Source organism: Perognathus longimembris, chromosome 3 (genome assembly GCF_023159225.1).
Source record: "Perognathus longimembris pacificus isolate PPM17 chromosome 3, ASM2315922v1, whole genome shotgun sequence".
NCBI classification, from domain to species: Eukaryota; Metazoa; Chordata; class Mammalia; order Rodentia; family Heteromyidae; genus Perognathus; species Perognathus longimembris.
In genome coordinates this window covers 93,248,920-93,274,945 of record NC_063163.1, presented here as the reverse complement: position 1 = coordinate 93,274,945, position 26,026 = coordinate 93,248,920, and the positions used below count along the sequence as shown (strand labels likewise).

The 26,026-nt window shown below is 41.1% G+C and overlaps 2 protein-coding genes across 2 annotated transcripts in view; one reads left to right on the top strand and one right to left on the bottom strand.

The window, feature by feature from the left end:
- Window positions 1–17,186, top strand: part of LOC125347995 (solute carrier family 5 member 4-like) — a 53,815-nt gene extending 36,629 nt beyond the window's left edge. Inside the window, exons 12-15 of the mRNA XM_048340934.1 lie at window positions 228–396; window positions 12,118–12,333; window positions 13,682–13,784; window positions 16,972–17,186. Of these exons, the coding sequence (XP_048196891.1) occupies window positions 228–396; window positions 12,118–12,333; window positions 13,682–13,784; window positions 16,972–17,186 (703 nt within the window). The remainder of the gene's footprint in view (window positions 1–227; window positions 397–12,117; window positions 12,334–13,681; window positions 13,785–16,971) is intronic.
- Window positions 17,187–22,922: 5,736 nt separating this feature from the next.
- Window positions 22,923–26,026, bottom strand: part of Slc5a1 (solute carrier family 5 member 1) — a 66,858-nt gene continuing 63,754 nt past the window's right edge. Inside the window, exon 15 of the mRNA XM_048343370.1 lies at window positions 22,923–23,321. Within this exon, the coding sequence (XP_048199327.1) occupies window positions 23,104–23,321 (218 nt within the window). The 3' untranslated portion in view covers window positions 22,923–23,103. The remainder of the gene's footprint in view (window positions 23,322–26,026) is intronic.

Genomic DNA, 26,026 nt, shown 5'->3' with positions numbered 1-26,026 from the left:
GCCTCCTGAGTAGCTAGGACTAGAGGTGTGAGCCACTGATGCCTGGCTCAAGTAATTCTTTTATACTCACAGATAATCCCTTAGCAAAGCCCATCATGTCAAGTCAAGGAGTTTGATTTTTGTTTTGAAACCAATGGCTGGCACCAAATAAATTTGCAAACTAAAGCCCAGTAGAGGTACCTGTAATGTTTCTGTTTCATACTGAAGTCATTTTGCTTTCTTCCCAGGGTATTTGTCATTGTATTAATTGTCACCAGCATCCTCTGGGTCCCCTTAGTAGAGGTCTCTCAAGGTGGGCAGCTGATCCATTACACAGAAGCAATTTCTAGCTACCTCGGACCTCCCATTGCAGCTGTCTTTCTGCTTGCCATCTTCTGCAAAAGAGTCAATGAACAGGTAGGTGAAAACTGGGGAACTTTCCTTGCTGGAGTGAGAAAAAGGAACTTTTTCTCTTTCCCACTAAGGAAGCCACCTACATACTTCCTGCCCTACCTTTGCAATTTAAGTCCTATCTCAGTTTCAGCTGTGGTCGCCACAATTCCTCGTTCTTACTAAAGAGTGAGGATACTTTCCATTTATATTCTCTATGCCTACAAACCCTTTGTTTCTTCCAAAATATTATGTCTATAGTCAGGACAGTACTGAGGAACACAGCAAGTTCAGGAAATAAGTTATCAGGCTGAATGATGCCTCTACCACATAACCATATGATATTCTAAAACAAATAACCTCACTTTCTGTTTAATGAAAATGATTTCAAAGACTTCCGGGAAGAGGGCGGAGGAGCAGCAGAGCCCAAGCTGAGCTCCCTCCAACATCACAGTTTTACTACTCCAGTGAAACTTTTACTCCTAGAAAGACAGCCCAAGTAAGTTATAACAATACAGGGATTCTGGCCAGGAAGGAAAAATCGACTGTGCTGGCCTGAAAACACAGATTTGAGCTCCGGGCGGTGTCCAGCCACCACGTCAGTGCCAGCGCTGACACAGAGCCCCACACTCTGCACACCTAAAGCACACAGCGGTGACCAGGGAGAAATCCTCCAGACAGCAGCAGACAGATGCAGATCGCAGGCTGAGCACGGACAGGCTGAATTCGCAGAGAAAGCATGAGTACCCCACAAAAGACATTCTCACTCACACCCACAGAGCAGCTTCTGGGAGGTAGCCTTTCCCCCACTGCCAGAGCAAAGCGCCATCTTTGACACTGGCATAGAGTCAGACCAGACTGGAACTAAAGCAGGGCTAGGGAAAGTGAGGACAAAGGGGCCATCTTTGAAAAGGGCAAGAGGGACCAATCAGTGAGAGCCAGCTCTGCCCAGGAGAACGACCCCTGCCCAGGCAGGAGGCTCGTCCTGGCCCCAGCTCACACACTCAGGTGAACACAGCCAGAGGTGCCCCACCCTGCCTGCCAGAATTTCTAAATTAAAACTGAAAGCGGCGAGCAGCTACCAGTGGCACTGAACAACCAGACAGGAGAACAAACAGTTCCTGAGACAGATAAACAGTCCCATCACAGAGGAAGCCCAATTCCCAGCCCCAAACTGAGCTGAATTCCATAGCCAACTCCACCAAGGAGGCTGCCCCACCCAGGAGGGAGGAACCTTCCCCAGGCAAGCGACTCTCAGCCAGGTAAACCAGGCCAGAGGCGCCCCGCCCTGCTGAGTCCACAGCCTATTCAAAGCCAGGCATTAAAGGCAGCAGCCCCAAAGCAGACGGGAGGAGCCACGGTTCCCAAGACTGTTCACATTCCCCATCTACAGAGGACACCCAAGGCCTACCTGCAAGCTGTGCAAACCACATAGCCCCAGGATTTCACTAACGGGGAGAGGGTCAAAGCAGATCCACCCCAGAAAACTGAAAGCAAGTCAAACCAGCCAAGCAGCAAAATAGACTGCAGACCATCACAAGGAAGCCAGAGACTAAAGAAAGCCCACCCAAACAAGGAAGACTCCATTTTTTAAACTTCTTTTTTTTTTTTTTTCATTTCTGAGACTTCGTTGGTTTCTTGTTTTCCATTTTTATTTGTTTGTTTTATCAGGTTTTTTTAAATTTTTTTTTAAATAATTTTTCTCTGTTTTGTGCATTTGTCTTCCAGTATTTTTTCTTTGTTTCTCTCTTCACATTCTCTTTCTTTAAAATTTCTTTCCAGTGAAAAAACCTTCACTCTTTTCTGCTAACTCTCCATTGTCTATAATTTTAACCTGTTCTTTCTACTGATTCTACTCTTCTCCACATTTCCACGCCACTGAAACTAAACCAAAATCATCACCTCGCCCCATACATTTTACTCTATTCTCTTCTCTACCTCTAACCTACCCTCCTGATTTACTTTCAGGACCTCCAGATTCCATTTACCCCTGGTTATTGGATAGAGGCTATCCCTGCTCAATCAGAGTGAATCAAAAGGGTTCATAGAGAAAGCCAGTCCAAAAAGAACTTAATATAAGAACAAAAATTGCTCATAGGGTTGTAACAGTAAATAAGTAACTACTGAAAACAGGGCTCAGGATTAGTTGTTATATTGAAATTGTATTCTTTAGGTACACCAAATCTAATTTTATAATCAGGTATACAAGGTATCTGTATATAATAGTGAATTTCTAAGATTTACACAACAGTGCTTGGTAAGGTCTGCTTTGGATCTTAAACAGTGCTCACAGGTCCTTGTAGATTGGCATTCCCAATCCAAATGGGCAGAAGAAACACAAGAAAGATGGTAAACAATGGAGTCTTATCTCCCACTCAAAACAAGCAGGAAGCAGAGCAGTCAATCAAAGACATAAAATAGAACCCTCAAAATACCCTACAAAGTTTACTGATAAACATGATAAATGAAAAGTTTGAATCAATACATCAATCCTTCCATAAAGTAATAGACTATTTCATGGCCTCCACAAATAGAAAGATAAATGAACTTCAAGAGTCAAATGAAAAGATAGCTACCCAGCTAAAAGATTTGAGAGACAGCACTCAAAACCAAATTAATGAAGTTAATGAAGTAAAGAAGTCCATGCATGACCTAAGAGATAATTATACCAAGGACATGGAAATCATCAGGAAAGACCAGTCAGAAGGAAAAGAGATTCGAAATCAAGTAGCTAGCCTACAGTCCTGACTAGCTGAAGCAGAGGATTGAATCTCAGGAGCTGAAGATTCCCTAGAAGCTATAAAGAAAGATCAAAAATCAATACAAAACCAATCCAGTCAACAAAACAGATCACTCCAGGAGCTCCAAGACACAATCAGGAAGCCCAATTTAAGGCTAATAGGTATGAGGAAAACCTAGAGAAAGAAGTTAATGGAATAGGCAACCTATTTAACAGAATATTAGCCAAGAACTTCCCAAATATCCAGAATAATAGGCCTATACAGATACAAGAAGCATTTAGAAGCCTAAACCGACCTGACCAGAATAGGACATCCCATAGACACATTGTGATCAAAACAGGATTAATAGAGTCCAAGGAAAGAATCCTTAAAGCTGTTAGGGAGAAGAAAATAATCACATATAAAGGAAAACCAATCAGAATTACTCCCAGATTTCTCAGCAGAGACCATGAAAGCAAGGAGAGTCTGGAATGAGTATACCAAACCCTAAATAAAAATAACTACCAACCAAGAATACTGTACCCAGCCAAACTCTCATTCATAGCCAAAGGTCAAATAAAAGTCTTCCACAGTAAGGAAAAACTGAAACAATATAGCTCCACCAAACCAGCTTTACAGAAAATCCTCAACGATGTACTATACAGGGAAAATAATCAAGATCACAATACAGACCGAGAAATGCACCCTAAATAGAAAACCAGAATATTAGATCAAGAATTGGGAAGACACAGCTTTTAACAAGATAGCTATAATGAAAGGGACAAATTATCATCTCCCAAACTTAACTCTCAACATTAATGGACTTAATTCTCCAATCAAACAATAGGCTCATAAGATGGATCAAAAATCAAGATCCATCTTTCTGCTGCCTCCAAGAGACACATCTATCCAGCAAAAGTAAACATCTTCTAAAAGTGAAAGGCTGGAATCAAATCTACCAAGCAAATGACCCCCATAAGCAGGCTGGAGTTGCAATCCTAGTATCAGACAAAATTGACTTCAAATTTAAAAAGGTAAGAAGAGACAAAGGTTACTACATACTAATAAAAGGATCTCTCCTACAGAAAGATATAACCATCCTAAATATCTATACACCAAATATGGGAGCCCCCAACTTCATCAAACAAACACTATTGACTCTAAAAGCACTCATAGACCCAAACACATTTATAGTTGGGGACTTTAACACTCCACTGTCACCTCTGGACAGATCAACATGCCAAAAACTGAACAAAGGAACCACAGAACTAAACAATTTTATAGACCAATTAGACTTAACAGACATCTACAGAATATTCCATCCAGCAACAACAGAATACACATTCTTTTCAGCAGCACATGGACCGTTGTCCAAAATAGAACACATCTTAGGGCACAAAGAAAATCTGTACAAATTCAGAAGTATTGAAACATTACCTGCATTCTCTCAGACCACAATGGAATAAAATTAGAGCTCAACTCAAACAGCCACCGCAAAAATCCTACAATTCATAGAGACTAAACAACACACTGCTGAACCATCAGTGGGTCATTGAGGAAATTAAAACAGAAATTCAAATGTTTATGGAATTCAACCAAGATGAGTACACAAAATACTAGCTCCTTTGGGACACAGCAAAGGCAGTACTCAGAGGAAAATTTATATCTCTGAGTGCCTACATTAACAAACTGGAGAAACAGCAACTCAATAATTTAAGAAAGCACCTTAATCTCCTAAAAAGAGAACAACAAGCCAAACCCCAAGTCAATAAATGGGAGCAAATAGTTAAAATCAAATCAAAATTAAATGAATTAGAGGCAAAAAAAAAAAACAACCACCGAAGGAATCAACAAAGAGTTGGTTCTTTGAAAAAATCAGCAAAATAGACAGACCCCTAGCAAACCTGACCAAAAAACAAAGGCAACACACTCAAATAAACAAGATCAGAGATGAAACAGGTAACATCACCACAGAAATAACCAAAATTCAGAACACAATAAGGGACTATTTTGAAAACCTTTATGCCAACAAATTCGAGAACTTGGAAGAAATGGATGATTTCCTAGAAAAAATTGATATCCCCAAACTCAACCATGAAGATTTAAACCTTCTAAACAGACCCATATCCAGCATTGAAATAGAAATGGCAATAAGTGATCTCCCACCAAGAAAAGCCCAGGTCCAGACGGATTCACAGCAGAATTCTACAAGGCCTTCAAAACATAACTCACACCAATATTTCTCAAACTCTTCAATGAAATTGAAAGAGAACGTTCACTGCCAGATACATTCTATGAAGCCAGTATAACCCTCATCCCAAAACCAGGCAGGGACTCATCACGGAAAGAGAAATATAGACCAATTTCCCTGATAACACAGATGCAAAAATTCTCAACAAAATTCTGGCCAATCGAATTCAACAGGTCATCAAAAAAAAAAAAAATCATACACCATGATCAAACTGGATTCATCCCAGGAACAGGCCTGAAGACCAATGGAACAGAATTGAAGACCCGGGAATGAACGACAGAACTACGCCTACTTAATCTTTGATAAAGGGGCTAAAACAATAGTTTGGAAGAAAGATAGCCTCTTTAACAAATTGTGCTGGAAAAACTGGCTCAACACATGCAACAAACTAAAACTAGATCCTTATATATCACCCTGCACCAAAATCAATTCCAAATGGATTAAAGACCTCGAAATCAAAACAGACACCCTAAAAACACTAAAGGAAGGAGTAGGAGAAACACTTGGGCTCCTTGGCGCAGGACGGACTTCCTTAACAAAGACCCAGAAAGGCTACAAATCAAAGAAAGGTTGGACAAATGGGACTGCATCAAACTTCAGAGCTTCTGCACGGCAAAGGACATAGCTCGCAAGATAAACAGAAAGCCCACAGACTGGGAGAAGATCTTTACCAGACATTCAACAGACAAAGGCCTCATCTCTAAAATATATGCAGAACTAAAAAAATCACCTTCTTCCAAAACAAAACTGCAAAGAACCAATAGCCCCCTCATCAAGTGGGCTAAACACTTACAAAGAGACTTCTCTGATGAGGAAATGAGAATGGCCAAGAGACATATTAAAAAGTGCTCTACATCACTGGCAATAAAAGAAATGCAAATCAAAACAACATTGAGATTCCATCTCACCCCAGTAAGAATGTCATATATCAAGAAAACTAACAATAACAATTGTTGGAGGGGATGTGGCCAAAAGGGAACCCTACTTCATTGTTGGTGGGAATGTAAACTGGTTCAGCCACTCTGGCAAGCAGTATGGAGATTCCTCAGAAGGCTAAATGTAGAACTCCCCTATGACCCAGTAACTCCACTTTTGGGTATCTATCCAAAAAAACACAAACAAAATCACAGTAAAGCCACCAGCACAACAATGTTCATTGCAGCACAATTTGTCATAGGGAAAATCTGGAACCAACCCGGATGCCCCTCCGTAGACGAATGGATCAGGAAAATGTGGTACATATACACAATGGAATTGTATGCCTCTATCAGAAAGAATGACATTGCCCCATTTGTAAGGAAATGGAAGGACTTGGAAAAAATTATACTAAGTGAAGTGAGCCAGACCCAAAGAAACATGGACTCTATGGTCTCCCTTATTGGGAATAATTAGCACAGGTTTAGGCAAGTCACAGCAGAATATCACAAGAGCCCAATAGCTATACCGTTATGATGACATAAGATGATGCTAAGTGAAATGAACTCCATGTTATGGAAATGATTGTTATATCACAGTTGTAACTACTTTCAATGTCCCATGTGTGTCTGTAGCTTCTACTATTGATGATGTTCTTGTATCACCTTCCTGTGATTGTATCTACACTATCTCTGTAATCTTATCTGAGTATATTGGAAACCGTGTATACTGGTATTAGAACTAGGAAATTGAAAGGGAATACCAAAATTGAGAGACACAGGGTAAAAAAAAGAGAAACAACTACAAAAGCAATACTTGCAAAACTGTTTGGTGTAAATGAACTGAACACCTCAGGGGGGGAAAGGGTAAGGGGGAGGGGAGAGGGGGGTATGAGGGACAAGATAACAAACAGTGCAAGAAATGTATCCAATGCCTAACGTATGAAACTGTAACCTCTCTGTACATCAGTTTGATAATAAAAACTTTTAAAAAAAAACAAAAAACTGGATTCATCCCAGGGATGCAAAGTTGGTTCAATATACGCAAGTCAATTAATGTAATCCACCACATCAACACCGGAGCAAGGTAAAGAACCACATGGTTATATCACTGGATGCAGAAAAAGCGTTTCATAAAATCCAGCACCCATTTATGCTAAAAGCCCTGGAAAAACTTGGATTCCAGGGAACATTCCTGAATATAATCAAGGCAGTTTATGACAAACCAACAGCAAGCATAACTTTAAATGGTGAAAAACTAAAGCCCTTTAAAGCCCTTTAAAATCAGAAACAAGACAGGGATGTCCACTCTCTCTCCTTCTCTTCAACATAGTACTAGAATTCCTAGCCAGAGCAATTAGGCAAGAAGAAAATATAAAGGGGATCCAAAAAGGAAAAGATGAAGTTAAACTTTCTCTCTTCACGGATGACATGATCCTATACCTAAAGAACCCCATAGACTCTACTCCCAAGCTACTAGAGCTGATCCAAAACTTTGGCAAAGTTGCAGGATATAAAATAAACCCTCAAAAATCAATGGCATTTCTATATGCTAATGACCCAAATGCCAAGGCTAAAATCAGGAAAGCAATTCCATTTGCAATAGCCTCAAAAAACATAAAGTACCTAGGAATAACCTTAACCAAAGAAGTGAAAGACCTCTATGATGAGAACTTTAAAAACATGAAAAATGAAATTAAGGCAGAACTAAGGAAATGGAAAAACCTCCCATGTTCCTGGATTGGGAGGATTAATATAATCAAAATAGCAATATTGCCAAAGGCTATCTACAAATTCAATGCAATGCCCATTAATATTCCAACACCATTTTTTAATGAAATAGAGGAAGCAATCCAGAAATTCATATGGAACAATGAAAGACCCAGAATAGCAAAAACAATCCTAAGCAGAAAGAACAGTGCTGGAGGAATTACAATACCCAACTTCAAGCTGTATTATAAAGCTATAGTAATAAAAAAAAAAAAAAAAAAAACAGCTTGGTATTGGCACCGAAACAGGCCTGAAGACCAATGGAACAGAATTGAAGACTCAGAAATGAACCCACAGAACTACGTCTACTTGATCTTTGATAAAGGAGCTTAAAAAAATAGGATGGAAGAAAGACAGCCTCTTTAACAAATGGTGCTGGCAAAACTGGTTCAACACATGCAACAAACTAAAACTAGATCCTTATATATCACCCTGTACCAAAATCAATTCCAAATGGATCAAAGACCTCGAAATCAAAACAGATACCCTGAAAACACTAACGGAAGGAGTAGGAGAAACACTTGGGCTCCTTGGCACAGGACGGAACTTCCTTAACAAAGACCCAGAAAGGCTACAAATCAAAGAAAGGTTGGACAAATGGGACTGCATCAAACTGCAGAGCTTCTGCAGTTCAAAGGACATAGCTCGCAAGATAAACAGAAAGCCCACAGATTGGGAAAAGATCTTTACTGGCCATACAACGGACAAAGGCCTCGTATCTAAAATATATGCAGAACTTAAAAAAATACATTCTTCCAAAACAAATCCTCAAAGAACCAATAGCCCCTTCATCAAGTGGGCTAAAGAATTAAAAAGAGACTTCTCTGAGGAGGAAATGAGAATGGTTTTCTACATCACTGTCCATAAAAGAAATGCAAATCAAAACAACATTGAGATTCCATCTCACCCCAGTAAGAATGTCCTATATCAAGAAAACCGGGCTGGGAATATGGCCTAGTGGCAAGAGTGCTTGCCTTGTATAGATGAAGCCCTGGGTTCGATTCCTCAGCACCACATATATAGAAAATGGCAGAAGTGGCGCTGTGGCTCAAGTGACAGAGTGTAGCCCTGAGCAAAAAGAAGCCAGAGACAGTGCTCAGGCCCTGAGTTCAAGGCCCAGGACTGGCCAAAAACAAAAACAAAGAAAACCAACAATAACAATTGTTGGAGGGGCTGTGGCCAAAAGGGAACCCTATTTCATTGTTGGTGGGAATGTAAACTGGTTCAGCCACTCTGGCAAGCAGTATGGAGATTCCTCAGAAGGCTAAACATAGAGCTCCCCTATGACCCAGCAGCCCCACTTTTGGGTATCTATCCATAAGACCATAAACAAAATCACACTAAAGCCACCAGCACAACAATGTTCATCGCAGCACAATTTGTCATAGTCATAGCTAGAATCTGGAACCAACCCAGATGTACCTTAGTAGACGAATGGATCAGGAAAACGTGGTACATATACACAATGGAATTTTATGCCTCTATCAGAACGAATGACATTGACCCATTTGTAAGGAAATGGAAGGACTTGGAAAAAGTTATACTAAGTGAAGTGAGCCAGACCCAAAGAAACATGGACTCTATGGTCTCCCTTATAGGGAATAATTAGCACAGGTTTAGGCTAGTCACAGCAGAATATCACAAGAGCCCAATAGCTATACCCTTATGAACACATAAGATGATGCTAAGTGAAATGAACTCCATGTTATGGAAACAATTGTTATATCATTGTTGTAACTACTGTCAATGTGCTATGTGTAACTGTAGCTTTTATTATTGATGATCCTCTTGTATCCCCTTCCTGTGGTTGTACCTACACTATCTCTGCATCTTATCTGAGTATATTGGAAACCATGTATACTGGTAAACAGTGGTATATAGAGTAAAAAAAAATACAAACAACTACAAAAGCAATACTTGCAAAACTGGTGTAAATGAACTGAACAACTCATGGGGGGAAAGGGGAAGGGGGAAGGGAAGGGGGGAATGATGGATGAGGTAACAAACAGTACAAGAAATGTATTCAATGCCTAACGTATGAAACTGTAACTTCTCTGTACATCAGTTTGTCAATAAAAATTTTAAAAAGAAAACGATTGCAGTAGTCCTACCTATATAGGTAGATAATCCTACCTATGAGTTTGCTGTGAGGACTAAAAGTAGTAACATATATGAAATGCTGAGAAGAAAATCTACCATACAAAGACAGCTAATTGCAATAGCAATTTGCAATAGGTCAATTAATTAATCTATAAATAGTTGATTGTTGTTGGCCATGTATATTTAATCCCTTCATTATTCCTAGATGTGAGCCTTATTATGATGACTTTCTGATGAGGTAACAAGTGTAGCATAATTTCTGATGTATGTGCTTTCATAGCGCGTGAATTCCTTCAACAAAGTTATACACTTAATCTCCATGCAGTATTGTTTGCATAAAACATAGCATTTTATACAAGGCACAAAAAGGACACACGTTTCCAGACACCATAGTTTCTTCTTTTTTTTTTTAAGGTCTGAGACCAAGACTCAAACTTAGCACCTGATGCTTTCCCTCATCAGCTAGCATGCTACTAACTGAGCCACACCTCCAATCCCAACCACCATCATTTCTCAGAGAAAATAAATATGCTTAATTATCAGACTTCATAGACCTCTCAAAACTATTTACCTTGGCAAGTTGTATAACAAATCATAGAAGTCTATTAATTCTACTAAATAAATCACAAAAACCAGGCACCAATGTCTTTTTTTAATTAAATTTTATTGATAAGGTGATGTACAGAGAGGGTATAGTTACATAGTAAGGTATTGAGTACATTTCTTGTCATATTTGTTACACCCTCCTTCATTTTTCTTTCCCTTCCCCAGTTCATATAAGCATATATACAATATCTAGTGTACCAGAATCATATACAGGGACCACAGGGGGTACATCAAAGGAAATTCACCTAGTACATTAAACATAATGACAACAGTAAAATCCTCCTGTTCCATTTCTTGGAGTTCATTTTGCTTAGCCTCATCTTATATACTCATATGTATGTAGCTGTTGAGCTATTGTGCTCCTGGCAGGTCTATCCTAGACCTTTTATGTTTATTTAGTAATTGTTTGGTTTTAGAGACATGATGTAAAGTCGCTGACCAAAACATGTAGAAATAGCATTTGAAAAGAAGTTTGTTATTTTCCAGACATGATCTCTACTGTTCTCGCCACCCCCTCCAACAACCACATATCAGGGAGACCATGCACCAATGTCAATGTCTTAGACATAAAATCCTAGCTACTTGAAAAGTTGAGATCTGAGAATCAAAGCCCAGTCAGATTCATATCCAATTTACCATCAAAAAATCCAGAGTGGAGCTGTGGCTCCATTGATAAAGCATTAGCCTTGAGGAAAAAAGCTAAGGGACAGCGGTATCCAGGCCCTGAGCTCAAGCCCTCAAACCAACACACACACACACACACACACACACACACACACACACACACACACACACACACACACAAACAAACAAACAAACAAAAATTTTAATCTCCAGGCATTGGTTTCTCACACCTGTAATCCTAATTTTCCAGAAGGCTGAGATCTGAGGATTATCATTCAAAGCCAACTCAGGCAGGAAATTCCATGAGACTCTTACCTCCAATTAACTACCAAAAAGCTGGAAATGACCTTATGGCTCAGAGAGGTATCTTTGAGCACAAAAGCTCAGGGACAATGCCCAGGCCCTCAGTTCAAACATCAGGTCTGGCACTAAGTAAATACCTATATATGTACACATGTACAGACATATATACATACATCCATGCATAAAAATCACAAGTTTTTAATCTATCTACAAAACAAAAAGCCAGGAAACCCTTCAGCCTAGGTAGCGGTTGACAGTTGGATACTGGAACCAGAGAATAGTACAAGAGTAGTGTGTGGGCACCAGAGGCAACCACTTTCCTTATTGGAGAAACTTGTCTGAGATCCACCACCACTTAATCCTTAACTGAGAAAGCAGGTGAGGTGATTACTGTCACTTACCAGAATGATTTTCTCATCTTTCCTAAACACTCTGCCTTTATCCTTGTCTCTTTTTACAGGGAGCATTCTGGGGTCTAATGGTCGGACTTGCCATGGGCCTGATTCGCATGATTGCAGAATTCTCCTATGGAACGGGGACTTGCTTGGCTGCCAGTAACTGCCCCAAGATTATCTGTGGAGTGCACTACCTGTACTTTGCCATCATTATCTTTTCTGTGTCCGTGCTAGTCATCTTGGGAGTCTCTCTCCTAACAAAACCCATCCCCGATGTACATGTGAGTACAAACTATGACAAGATGCTTGTAAGGAAGTCAGAGTTATTCATCTTCCAAAGCTGCAACTGATATGGGAGTCACAGGTCAATGGCCATGGCACTCTCAGAGTTAGAAGATCCTAAGGGATCAGAATCCAGTCAATCCACTGGACAATTTGTGCCTGGTATGTGAGAAGCAACAGTGAACTAATAAGTATGCCAAAGCCAGGTTTCAGCAGCTCATGCCTGTAATCTTAGCTACTCAGGAGGCTGAGTTCTGAGGATCATGGCTCATAGCCAGTCCAGACAGGAAAGTCTGGGAGACTCTTATCTCCAATTAACCATAAGAAGAGGAAGTGTGGCTCAAAGTGGTGGAGCACTTGCCTTGAGCAAAATAACTCAGGGACAGCACCCAGGCCCTGAGTTTAAACCCCATGACTGACAAAAGAAAAAAAAATGTGCCATCAGGGTGCTGGTGGCCTGCAATTCTAGCTACTCAGGAGGCTGAAGGTATGAGGATCATAGTTTGAAGCCAGCCTGGGCAGAAAAGTCTAGGAGACTCTTATCTCCAGTTAATCACCAAAAAAATACCCAAAGTGGAGCTATAGCTCAAATGGTAGAGATTAAGCTTTGAGCAAAAAAAGCAAAGACACAGTGACCAGGCCCTAAATTCAATCGACAGAACTGATAGATAGATGATGGATGGATGGATGGATTGATAGATCGATCGATCGATGGATCGATGGATCGATGGATCGATACATAGGAAGCTAATTTAAAAATGATAGTTACTGGAAGATAGGCAAGTGGGAAGGAGTTCAGATAACAGATAACCAAAATAGATTACAGAGGAGTATTAACTTCAGTTAGTCCACAACAACTTATTATGTGTTTCATAAAGAACAAGGGAAAAGCAACTAAAATTTAAAGGCATCCAACATAAAGAACAGATAAAATGGCTAGTTATCATGATGACACATTCGTACCCATATACTAAACTAGCACTCTATACCCCATGGTTCAAAGCCATCCCAAGCAGAAAAGTCTGTGAGAGTCTTATCTCCAATTAACCTCCAGAAAACTGGAAGTGGTGCTGTGGCTCCTTGAGCTGAAGAGCTCAGGGACAGTGCCCAGCCCCAGAGTTCAAGCCCCATGACCAAAAACAAACAAACAAACAAACAAACAGTAATTATTTTAAATGCTTAGTGCATTGGTAAATGCTTGGTACATGAGAAGAGTTGAGGAAAGTCTTTTCCTTATGATCCATACTCTGTGGTCCAGTTTAATTTTATAAATATATAACTAAATTACCATTCAATTATTGGGCACATTTGCTCTTCACTAATGTACTATGCATGATCTCTGGTCAGTTGTATCGCCTGTGCTGGACTCTTCGGAACAGTACAGAGGAACGAATCGATTGGGACACTGAAGAGAAAAAGGAGGAAGAAGCTGCTGATGGTATTGAGGAAGGTAATAACCTGGCTTACATTTTGGTTTTCATAGCTTTTATGCCATCATGGGCCTCTGGGCCATGATGTCTCTATTTATCCCTTCCACCATAGATGGGATGGCAGGTCTACACCATGGTTGCCCAGCTTTTTCTGTTTGGATAGAATCTCATGAACTTTTTCCCCTGAGCTGGCCTCACACCATGATCCAGCACAAAGTAAATCATTTGTAGAAATACCTCTGTGGATCTAGGAATGTGGCTTAGTGGTAGAGTGCTTGCCTAGCATGTATGAAGCCCTGGGTTTGATTCCTCAGTACCACATCAACAGAAAAAGCTGGAAGTGGTCCTGTGACTCAAGTGGTAGAGTGCTAGCTTTGAGCGAAAGGAAGCCAGGGACAAGGTCAGGCACTGGGTTCAAGCACCAGGACTGGCAAAAAAAAAAAAATTCAAATTTTTTCACTTGTTACTTTTATGATTATACTACTTTTCTTTTTTCCTACACTTTAATAAGCATCAATTAGTGGTATGAGAGACATTTGTTTGCTTATGTATTTGTCTATTTTATTTGCTTATTTAGTTATTTATCTGTTTATGTGTCAGTCCTGGAGCTTGAACTCAGAACTGTCCCTGAATTTCTTTGCTGAAGGCTAGTGCTCTACCACTTTATCCACAGCTGCACTTCCTGCTTTTTCTACGTGGTTTATTGGAGATAAGTCTCATGGCCTTTCCTGTCCTGACTGGCTTGGAGCTGTGCTCCTCAGATCTCAGATCTCAGATTTATGAATAGCTAAGATTACAGGTGTGAGCCACCAGCTCTTGGCCTAGGCTTTTATTTTGACATGTAGACTTTGATCAGATTCACCCTTTCTGTCTGTCTGTCTCTCTCTCTCTCTCTCTCTCTCTCTCTCATCCCTTCTTCCCTCACAAACCTATCTCAGCAAGCTTCAGCGTTCCATGTTCTCACACGTTTACAAACAGTTTTCACCATATTCACCGCCTTCACTGTCTCTACCCTGCCCTCTCTCACATTGGTGCTCACTGTTTTATTTCCTGCTATTATTTTTTAAGTGTATGTCACTTGTCCAGAGGGATTACTAAAATGTTTCACACAAGCATATACAATACTTGAAACAGACTGACAAACGCACACATACATACACACTCTTACTCTCACTTTTCCCATACCTTTTACCCTCTATTATTCAACAGCTTTCGGTGAGTTTCATTTTGCTATTTTCATTCACAGATGCAAAGTAACTTCTTTATTTCATTAACCTTTAGGTCTCATCTGTGTACCTTTCCATTTATATTATTTGGGTTTGTTCTGGTGGGGGAGGGATCATTGATTTCTACCCTCTCTTCTCTTCTAAGCAAGTAACTAAGACTCTTGAAGAATCATTTTTTCTAAGCATAGTCTTATTTTTACTATGATTTTTCCCCACAATATCTGAGTGTAGAAATATGTTTTAAAAGTTAGGCAAAGCCAGGCACCAGTGACTCATGTCTATAATCCTAGCTACTCAGAAGGCTGAGATTTGAGGATCACAGTTCAAAGCCAGCCCAGGTAGAAAAGTTCCTGTGAGACTCTTACCTCCAATGAATCACTCAAAATCCAAAAGTGGCACTATGGCTCAAAGAAAGAAGTATGCCTTAAATTTTTCAATGCTACAGAAAATATTCTTGTACGTTGTTTTTGTTGTTGTTGTTGTATTTTTGCCAATATACACCTTTGGCACTGATTTTGAGAAGTTTGATTGTTGGATCAAAGAATTAACTATACAATTTTGCTATATATTTCAAATTCCCCTCTGTAAGGACTGAATTCTGTTTTCCATGTTACAAAGTCTGCCAGTGCCTAGTTCTTTTTTTTTTTTTTTTTTTTTTTTTTTTTTTTTTTTTGCCAGTCCTGGGCCTTGGACTCAGGGCCTGAGCACTGTCCCTGGCTTCTTCCCGCTCAAGGCTAGCACTCTGCCACTTGAGCCACAGCGCCGCTTCTGACCGTTTTCTGTATATGTGGTGCTGGGGAATCGAACCTAGGGCCTCGGGTATCCGAGGCAGGCACTCTTGCCACTAGGCTATCTCCCCAGCCCGGTGCCTAGTTCTATACAGACTCTTTAACATAGTACTTTCTGAAACCTTTATATTTTTTACACTGATAGATGAAAACTGATATTTTGGTTTCATTTTAATGTAAATTTCTCTCTTCTTCAGTGATCTTAAAAACTATTTACCTCCAGCACTGATGACTTAAGCCTGTAATCTGAGCTACTTGAGAGCCTGATAATGGGAGAATTGCAATTTAACGGTTCTTAAAAGCTTGTGAGATCCCTTCTCCACCCACAGGCGGATGCAGTAGCATGCGCCTGTCATCCCAAAGTGCATGGCAGGCTGAAATTGGAATAATTGTGGTTCCTGGATGACCCAGGCAGAAAAGAGAGGGAAGTTCAATGCAGGGGCATGTGTCTATCATCCCAACAACAAGAGGAAGCCTAAAACAGGCAGAGATCATGGGCCTGGAGCTCACCCTGGCAGAAAACAAGATTCTATCTAAAAAAAAATGACACAAAACAGGGCTGCAAGCATGACTCAGCAGCGGAGCACCTGCTCAACAAGTGCAAGACCCTGGGTTTAACACTCAAAAAGAGAAAGCCCATGTCCTGTTCTGTTTCAATTTATTTATCTCTCTAGTATGTTCAAATGGGGTTGTTTATGGTCTATTCTTTATTGTCTTAAAAATCCATTGTATATTAAAGACATAAAACCCTCTGGGGCTAGCAGGTGCAAATCTTCAGCACATTTTAGTGATTTATGCCATGCAAATTTTTTCTTTGGTGCTATTCCTGGGGCTTGAACTCAAGGCCTGGGTGTTTTCTCTGAGCTTTTCTTTTTTCTTTTGCTCAAAGCTAGCACTCTACCACTTGAACCACACAGCTCCAATTCCAGCTTTTTGGTAGTTAATTGGAGCTAAGAGTTTCACAGACGACTGCCCAAGTTGGCGTGGCACCGCAATCCTCAAATGTCAGATTCCTGAGAAGCTGGAATTATAGGCATGAGCCACCCAGTGCCCAGCTTTTTTGTTTTTTACATATTCAAATGTATCTGTATTTTCCCCCAGAAGTCCTCTGGCTTTGCTAAGTGGTCTAGTCAATCCTCACAGCCCTATGTGACTTCCCATCTGTTGTCATGACTTATTTTCCCTTGTTTCAGACCCTCCTGAGGAACCAAGTGGATGTCTCAAGAGAGGCTACAACTTATTCTGTGGCTTGCGGAAGACAGGGCCCAAGCTGGCCAGAGAAGAGGAAGAAGCCCTGAGGAAGAAGCTCACAGACACGTCAGAGCAGCCAGTGTGGAGGAGCGTGGCGAACGCCAACGCCATCTTCGCCTTGGCCGTGGCAGCGTTTTACTACGGTTACTTTGCCTGAATGAACTCTTATCTCGGCATCGCAGTGTGGGTCCAGGATCCCAGCACTTTCTCCATTCCCGCACTTGTTGCATTACAAAGAAAGACTAGCCGTTCCATCATGTACGCTAAAGAGACGACTTCAGGGCTGGGGATATGGCCTAGTGGCAAGAGAGCTTGCCTCGTATACATGAGGCCCTGGGTTCGATTCCCCAGCACCACAGATACAGAAAACAGCCAGAAGTGGCACTGTGGCTCAGGTGGCAGAGTGCTAGCCTTGAGCAAAAGGAAGCCAGGGACAGTGCTCAGGCCCTGAGTCCAAGGCCCAGGACTGGCCAAAAGAAAAAAAAAGAGAGACGACTTCAGACTTGATTTTGTTTTTTGCTTTTGTTATCCCTTTATGTCAATTTTTTTTTTGCTTGTTCCCCCCACCCCCGGGCCTTGAACTCAGGGCCTGAGCACTGTCCCTGGCTTCTTTTTGCTCAAGGCTAGCACTCTACCACTTGAGCCACAATGCCACTTCCAGCTTTTTCTATATATGTGGTGCTGAGGAATCGAACCCAGGGCTTCCTGTACATGAAGAAAGCACTCCACCTCTAGGCCATATTCCCAGCCCTTATGTCAATTTTTTTAAATGTTGATAATTAATAAAGGTAAGAAAGTGACTCCTTACAAGTACATGTAGCAGGTGGAGAGGCCCCAAATCTTTTTCTAAATTTGTGAAGGCATGAGTGGCAAATGACAGCTTGTATATATTTAAGGTGGGCAACATGATGATTTGATACAGGTAAACACTGTGAAATGATTACTGCAATAAAGATAATACATCCATGACCTGACTTACCTTCTTCTATGTCAAGAGAATGCTTAAGATCTACCATCTTAGCAAATTTCAAATACATATTTATTTATAAATACATCATATAATATTGCATATTCTATATGTTTGTATATTATATTACATTACATATCACATTAATATATGGTAATATTTATATGATATATAATACATCATATTAATATGACATATAATTGTGTTTATATCATTTAATTATAATTAATATTTATATATTATAGATATTATTCAGTCCCAAGAAGAATAGAATTACATTATTTACAGGGAAATGAATGGATCGAGGAACCATCATATTAAGCAAAATAAACTAGACTCAGAAAGACAAAAGCCATATGTGTTTTCTCAGTAGTGGATGCTAGACCTAAAAGACAAAGATTTACATAGACATATACACAAATATTAGTTAATCTGATTAAAGTACAGTATACATATGTATGAGATACCATGGTGAAGCCTCTGAACAATTAACCTGCACAACTCACATCTAGCAAAAAAAGGCAAGTGGAATGCACTCTCTGTGAGGTGAGTGCTGGGGGAGTTAAATGGAGAGGTGAAGGATGGCAAATCTGACTAAATAGTCCATGCTTGAGTGTGAAAATGGAACAAGGAAGCTTGTTGACATTGGCCTGGGAAGGGAGGGAGGGAAGAAGGAGAGTGACCCCTCAGGACATAGTGTATGGAGAGACAAAGGTGAGCAAATACAGCAGTGGTACTCACTGGACCCCACATTGAAAATGAACTCGACAACTTGTGGGTGGGGATGGGAGGGAAAAACTGGAAAAGAGAGAGGAAAGGGGTGACACTGACCAAAAAGAAACGTACTCATTACCTGAGTTATAAAACTGTAACCCCTCTATACTTATAATTATATATATTTATATATAATACATATTATATATATAAATATATAAATATATATTTATAATAAATATTAAAAAGAAACATTTTAAAAACATATGTCCTGTGTCTCTATGATCCTAATTTCATCTAACATAATTTTTTTCCATAAAAAGTATATCACTTTTTTTTCCTGTAGGTCATGGGATTTGAACTCAGGGTGAGGCACTGTGCCTGAGCATTTTTGCTCAAGGCTAGTGCCCTGCCACTCTGAGCCACCCTGGGGACTTGGCTGCCCAAGCTGGCTTCAGACCACAATCCTCAGTTCTCAGCTTCCTGAGTAGCTAGGATTACAGGTGTGAGCCACCGGTGCTCAGCAAAAAAATAAAAATAAAAATAAAATCCTTTTTTTAATGGGCAGAAGGAAATGTTTGGGAAATCCCAAATGGAGAGCGCATATAGGACATATAAGGAACTGGAAGTGGTGCAAGGTAGCTGGAGCACTAGCAGCAAAGAAAAGATGGAAGAGGACAGAAGTGGGAAGATGAACAGGAGTGTGTACTGTAGGATCCCATGAGCCAGGCCACAAGAAGGTTGGGCCTCCACTCAAAGATCAAAGGGGAACCTTTGGAGTTTCTAAAGCAGATCACGACCCACCAGTATAATCTCATGTATTTTTCTTCCATGCTTTCTACTAGGTCTTTAGGTCTTTGATACTTACATAATGATGCATAGGGATCCAACTGGATTTTTTTGCATGTGAATATCTAGTTGTCCCAGAACTATTCGTTGAAAAGATTGTTACCTACCCTCCTTTATCGGTCTTAAAAACAGAGATATCTGATTCTGAATTCTCTGTTCTATTCCATTCATCGGCATGTTCATACTTAAGCCACTAAAACACTGTCTTGATTTCTGTAGCTTTGTGGGAAGGTTTTGTTGTTGTTGTTCGTTTGTTTGTTTGTTTGTGTCAGGCCTGGGCCTGGGCCTGAACTGGAGGCCTGGGTGCTGTCCCTGAGCTTTTTCAGCTCAGGCCTAGTGCTCCACCACTTGAGCCACAGCTCAGCTTCCAGCTTTGTTTGTGTGTGTGAGTAATTAATTGGAGATAAGTCTCTCAGACTTTCCTATCTGGGCTGGCTTTGAACCACAGTCCTCAGATCTCAGCCTCCGTAGTAGCTAGGATGACAGGTATGAGTCACTGGGCACTGGACTTTTGGGAAATTTTGGAATCAGAAGTGTTTGTCCTTTTTTATTGCTGTTGGTTGTGGGGCTTGAACTCAAGGCTTGTCCCTGAGCTCTGTTGCTCAAGTCTAGTACTCTACCACAGCACCACTTCTGGTTTTTGAGTGGTTAGTTGGTGATAAGAGTCTAATGGGGACTTTTCTACCCAGGCTGACTTCAAACCACAATCCTCAGATCTCAGTCTCCTGAGTAGTGAGGATAACGGTGCAAGCCACTGGTACCAGGCTACGTTGGTTTGCCTTTTGTAAGACTGTTTTGGCTATTTGAAGCCCTTTGGAATTCCACATGCTTGCTCAACTTGTGCTCTACCACTTGTGCTACAATGGCAATCTGGTGTTTTGCTGATTATTACAAGCCTCACATTCTTTTCTCCCTAGGCTGGCTTCAAACCACAATCCTCCAGATCCCAGCCTCCTCGCGGGTTGCAAAGATTACAGGCATGAGCCACCAGTGGTGGACTCTTCTTGTCTTCTCTTATTTTTCAGATACAATCTTGTGGTTTTTGCCCTGGGGTCAACTTTGGTCTGCAATCTTCCTACCTACAACTGCAGTGTTACAGGCATGGCAGACACACACCTGCACACTCAGGGTATTGGTTAAAATAGTCCCACAAACTTTTTACCCTCTCCTCCCAACCCCTTTTTATTTTGGAGCTGGGACAGAATATTAATGGTAATACTGGATCTCAATTTTGAACTTTCAAAATAACAGGACTCATAAGTCTGCTTTTCAGACAGACAGGACCTTGGAACCTCTCCACACACCTTAGTTTATTGGTTGTTTTGTTTTGTGCTGGTACTGCAGTTTGAACCCAGGGCCTTGTGCTCTTAATTGGCTTTTTCCTCTCAAGACTTAAATTGGCCATTTGAATTCACCTGCATCCCCAGGAACCAATCAAACAATGCCAATACCAACACCCTCCTCTCTACCTCCTTAATCCCATACTCCTCAACCTGGTAAAACAATGACGTATCACTGAAACAACTTCATGTCCCAAATAAGGATCTAGAGGCTAAGGAAGATTTTCTTGGGGTGGATGGGAAGAACTAATAAAACCCCCTTCTCCAATCAAGCACATATATGGTTTTTCTCCCATGATTTGCTTTTGTGAAGGGGAACAAGAAAAGCCTAAGCCGCAATGCATCTTTTCAAAGATGGTTTTCTCAGCACTGGGAAAGAGCAGGCTCCAGTGAGATCCAAAAGTCACAATGTTCACCTCAGGTTAGTCAAAGACTCCAGGACCCACTATGTTCTGTAGATAAGGACATTTGTATTTTCATTTTAAGATATTTCTTATTTATTTTAAATAAGCATCTGCATTTTAAAGGGACTCTGTGGCCCTCTAAAGCTTGTTTTTTCATTTCTATACACATTTTTTCATGTGTTCATGAAAAAGGTCAGTACCAGCCCTTGAACTCAAGACTTTGCACTCTAGTTTTCTTGCTCACAAGTGGCACTCTACCACTTGAGCCACACCTCTGGTCCAGCATTTTGCTAGTCCTTTGAAGACAAGAGTCTCACAGACTTTCGGTGAAGCTTTAAATCTCCAGGTCACACACTCCTGAGTACCTAGAATATTATAAGCATGAGCCACTGACACCCAGCTATGAACTGAATATCAATATTCTTCTCCTACCTTTAACTTATATGATAGGACAGCTCTCACCTGCACATCTAAAATTATTCTATTACTATATATCATTTACTGGGCCCCAGTTACATAATTGGATGTGTATTCTGAAGGGACTTTATGCAGCTATGAGATACCCTGTAATCTACCAGTTTGCCACTGAAACTCATATCCGGGCTTAGCTATATCTTTTTGAGATGGGCTGTAGAATATGTTACTCGCACTGAGATGACAGATGCATGGGCAGGCTCATTTGCTCTGTCACGTTGACATGGCACAGATGTCAACATTAATATCACCCCAGAGGCAGCATTGCCACTGGAAAATGTGCTTCTGCTCATTATGAGCACCTCAGGCTATACTCTGTTCTGCCACCATTTAAAACAATGGTTAACAAAGGATCAGGCAACTATCTATAAATAAAATCTTTATTAGTCATTTAGGCAACAAACCTCCCTGAGAGGCAAAGGTATTCCAGGCACAGCAAATGCCAAAATGAATAAACTCTCCAACAGGGGTAACATATAATGGGTAATTTCTAAGAAGGCCAGAAAATTCCCTGGGCTTCTACTACAGGCCTGAGACAAGAGGCTGAGACTCAGACTTTGGGCTAAGTCATTTCTTTCAGGGACTCCTTCTTCCAAAATGAAATGCCCTAGACAAGCTCCCATCCTCCACATGCACATGTTCATGGATTTATCACATTGACTTTTCTTGTTCTGAAGGAAAATAACTTGGAAAAGATTTGATGGTGGGGAAAGGGGGAGAAAAGGAAAAGGAAGGAGAAAAGGAAGGAAGAAGGGAGGAAGGTAAGGAGGGTGGGAAGCAGGAGGAAGGGAGAACAGACAGAAAAAAAAGAGAAGAGAGAAAGAGAAAGAAAATGGAAAGAAGGAAGAGAAGAGAGGGATTGGAGGAAGTGGAAATGGGAAAAGAGAAGAGAAATCAGAAATTAGAAATCTGATAGGGAAAGTGGCAGGAACCAAGGAGAGCAAAATTCTAAACGCAATATTTAAGGATTACACACAGGGCTGACAAACTCAGTCTCTCTGATACCAACTTAGATTGGGGATCACGAGGCTTCTGTTTCTGAGTCTGGCTCTTCCTGGATTGACATAAATCCACTTTTTCTTCTGCAGCTCCAGTATGTACATACACAAATGACCGTAGCACATTCATTTCAAATGCATAAGTTATAAGTTAACAAAAGGGGGAAAATGAGGTGTTTTTTTTTCTTCCAGCTAACCTATCGTTACACATGTACATGGTTCTCCAACCAGGAAAAATTTACAACAGATTGATTTCCCTTCAAAACCACAGAATGGGAGTCAAAGGAGGTCAAGGAAGAACCACGCGTCTGGGGAACCACAGCAGGAATCAGGCAAAGTAAGCATGGCAAAAGACAGCCACGGCCAGCAGGATGATGCCGTTGATGTTCACCACCGTCCTCCACAGCGGCTTCTCCGAGGTGTCCGTCAGCTTCAGCTTCATGGCCGCCTCCTCCTCCTTCGTCAGCTTGGGTCCCTTGTCCTGGTCCAGCCCACAGAACAGGTCATAGGCTCGCCGGAAGCAACCTTTTCTTTCCTGGGGAACTTCTTTGTTCAAGGAAAGGTAGAAAAGGGATTATTAGACACAAAGGCAAAAGGGACCAGGAACAAAAAAAGCTTCCAGGCCTATCACGACTCGCCATGGAGCAGCTATCAAAATGAAATACTTGCAAATATTCAAATTTTTCCCAACTCAAATATCCAGGGGAATATAGGCCATATTCAAATGAACTTCGGTAGAAGACAATGTCATTAGATGACCTCCGCAGCCTGTTGATCAGCAAGCCTGAGGGTGTTTTGTGGTTTGTTAATGGTTTTTTGGATTTTTGATTTGTGTGTGTGTATGTGTGTGCAATGCGTGAGTGTGCACCAGCCCTAGGGCTTGAACTCAGGGCCTGGCTGCTGAGTTTTTATGCTCGAGGCTAGTGCACTACCACTTGAACCACAGCTTCACTTATGGCTTTTTTGGGGTGTTTAATTAGAGATAAGTCTCATGGACTTTCCTGCCTGGACTGGCTTTGAATATCTCAGCCTCATGAGTAGCTAAGGTTACAGGTGTGAGCCACTGATGCCTGGCCAGTTTTTTTTCTAATTAATGTTTTTAAGTAGTTGTACAAAGGGGTTTCATTTCAGCATATCTATTTATGAGTACAATTTATGTTGATCAATGTCATCCCTTCCATCGTTCTTCTCTAGCCTGAGTTTTATCTCTATCAGCACTAATGTGTTCTACAGGATAATCAGATCTAATAATAATTGATGAGAGAGAAGGGGGAGTTAACCATGGACTGGCGAACTATGAATTATGAAGAATACAGAAACCCACCTGGAAAATCCACAAACTCCTTTCTGTTCTCTATATCAGAGGAAGCAGGGTGGCCCACATGGCTCAGGAGAGAACTAGCTACATCTGTCCATTCTAAGCCTTTATGATAAACCCACCTGTGAGAAAGGGCTGGTCAGGATAGCTTCTGACACAGAGCAGCATGGGACCAACACTTCCTGGCTGCTGTACATCAACACTGCTAAATCAAACCACTCACCAGGCCCTGACATTCAATATGGGTGCCCACCAAGGGAACAAGCTCCCTCCTCAGAACCCAGGTGTGACTGTGGAGGTTGACACACCTGATTTCAAGCTCCGGGCTCTACCACTCATTAGACATGAGAGTGAGGTTACTATGTATTTTGGCATCATGTCAAGAGACCATTGCTCTATGCTTCTCAGATTTTACAAAAGAAAGAAAGAAAGAGAAAGAAGAAAGAGGAGAAGAAGGAAGGAAGGAGAGAGAGAAGGAAGGAAGGAGAGAAAGAAAGAAAGAAAAAAGAAAACGAAGGGCTGGGCATTGAACTGTGATTCTCATATCTCAGCCTCCTGAGTAGTTAGGATTACAGGTGTAAACCACTGACATCCTGAAGATACATTTGAAGTTAAAAGAGGTAGGGGGCATGGCATACATATTCACACACCTGCCTGCTCTAGAGCAGGAAGGGGCTGTTTTCAGCACCATGGTCAGCTGCTCATGGCTCTTAACATTCCTCCAAGTTTTGGAACTGACAAGTTGTTAGCAAGGATAAGAAATATACTCACTGCCTTACATATGTTTGTTTGTTTTTGCCAGTCCTGGGGCTTGGACTCAGGGCCTGAGCACTAGCCCTGGCCTCTTTTTGCTCAAGGCTAGCACTCTGCCACTTGAGCCACAGTGCCACTTCTGGCTGTTTTCTATATATATATGGTGCTGGGGAATCGAGCCCAGGGCTTTATGTATAGGAGGCAAGCACTTTTGCCACTAGGCCATATTCCCAGCCCCTCACTGCCTTACATATGAAACTGTAACCACCCCCCTGTACATCACTTTAACAATGAAGAAAAATAAAATGGAAAAAAAGAGCAGATTTTATCAGAGTTGAGGTCATCCACAAAGTCTCCCCAACTTACACATCTGTACAGTGGGGTGATAAGATCAAATGATCCCTAGGCATCTAGTGAATCCAGAACTAGCCACTGATGACTTGCCTGATGGCCACATTCAGAACTTGTTCTACCTCAGGAATGAATGACAAGCCCTTTATGCCAGTACCAGGTAAAGCACATAAACTTGAGCTCCCAGAACTCTTCATGTTCCAGCCATCCATCTCCCATGCAGGAAATAAAAGTTACAACACTGAAGCTAAAGAAGGCATTGATTTTGTGTGTGTGTGTGTGTGTGTGTGTGTGTGTGTGTGTGTGTGTGTGTGTGTGCATGAATGCACAGGCATGCACACATCAGTCCTGGGGATTAATTAACCTCAGGACCTGGGTGCAAATATCATAGCTCTTATGATCCAGGCTAATGCTCTACTACTTGAGTCACAGCTCCACCGCTGGCTTTTTTGTGTATGTATGCCTAATTGGAGATAAGAGTCTCACAGACTTTCCTGCCTGGGCTGGCTTCAAACTGTGATCCTCAGATCTCAGCCTCTTGAACAGTTAGGACTTCAGGTGTGAGCCACCAGTGCCTGACAAAGAAAGCATGAATTTCTAAAGTAAGCACTGGGCTGAAAGTGTAACTCAGTGATCACATGTGCTAGGCCCTAAAATCAATCCTGAGCACCACAAAAGAAAAGATCATAAAGGTGCCTTTGAGCACCAACTAACCATCATTGTTAGGCTTTCTAAATCTGCTATGGAAAGACACAAGATCTGTGATTAGAACTGAATTCCTTTTAGTCCCATCGATTCTCCATGCATCGCCTGTGTCAGAAGAACTCTG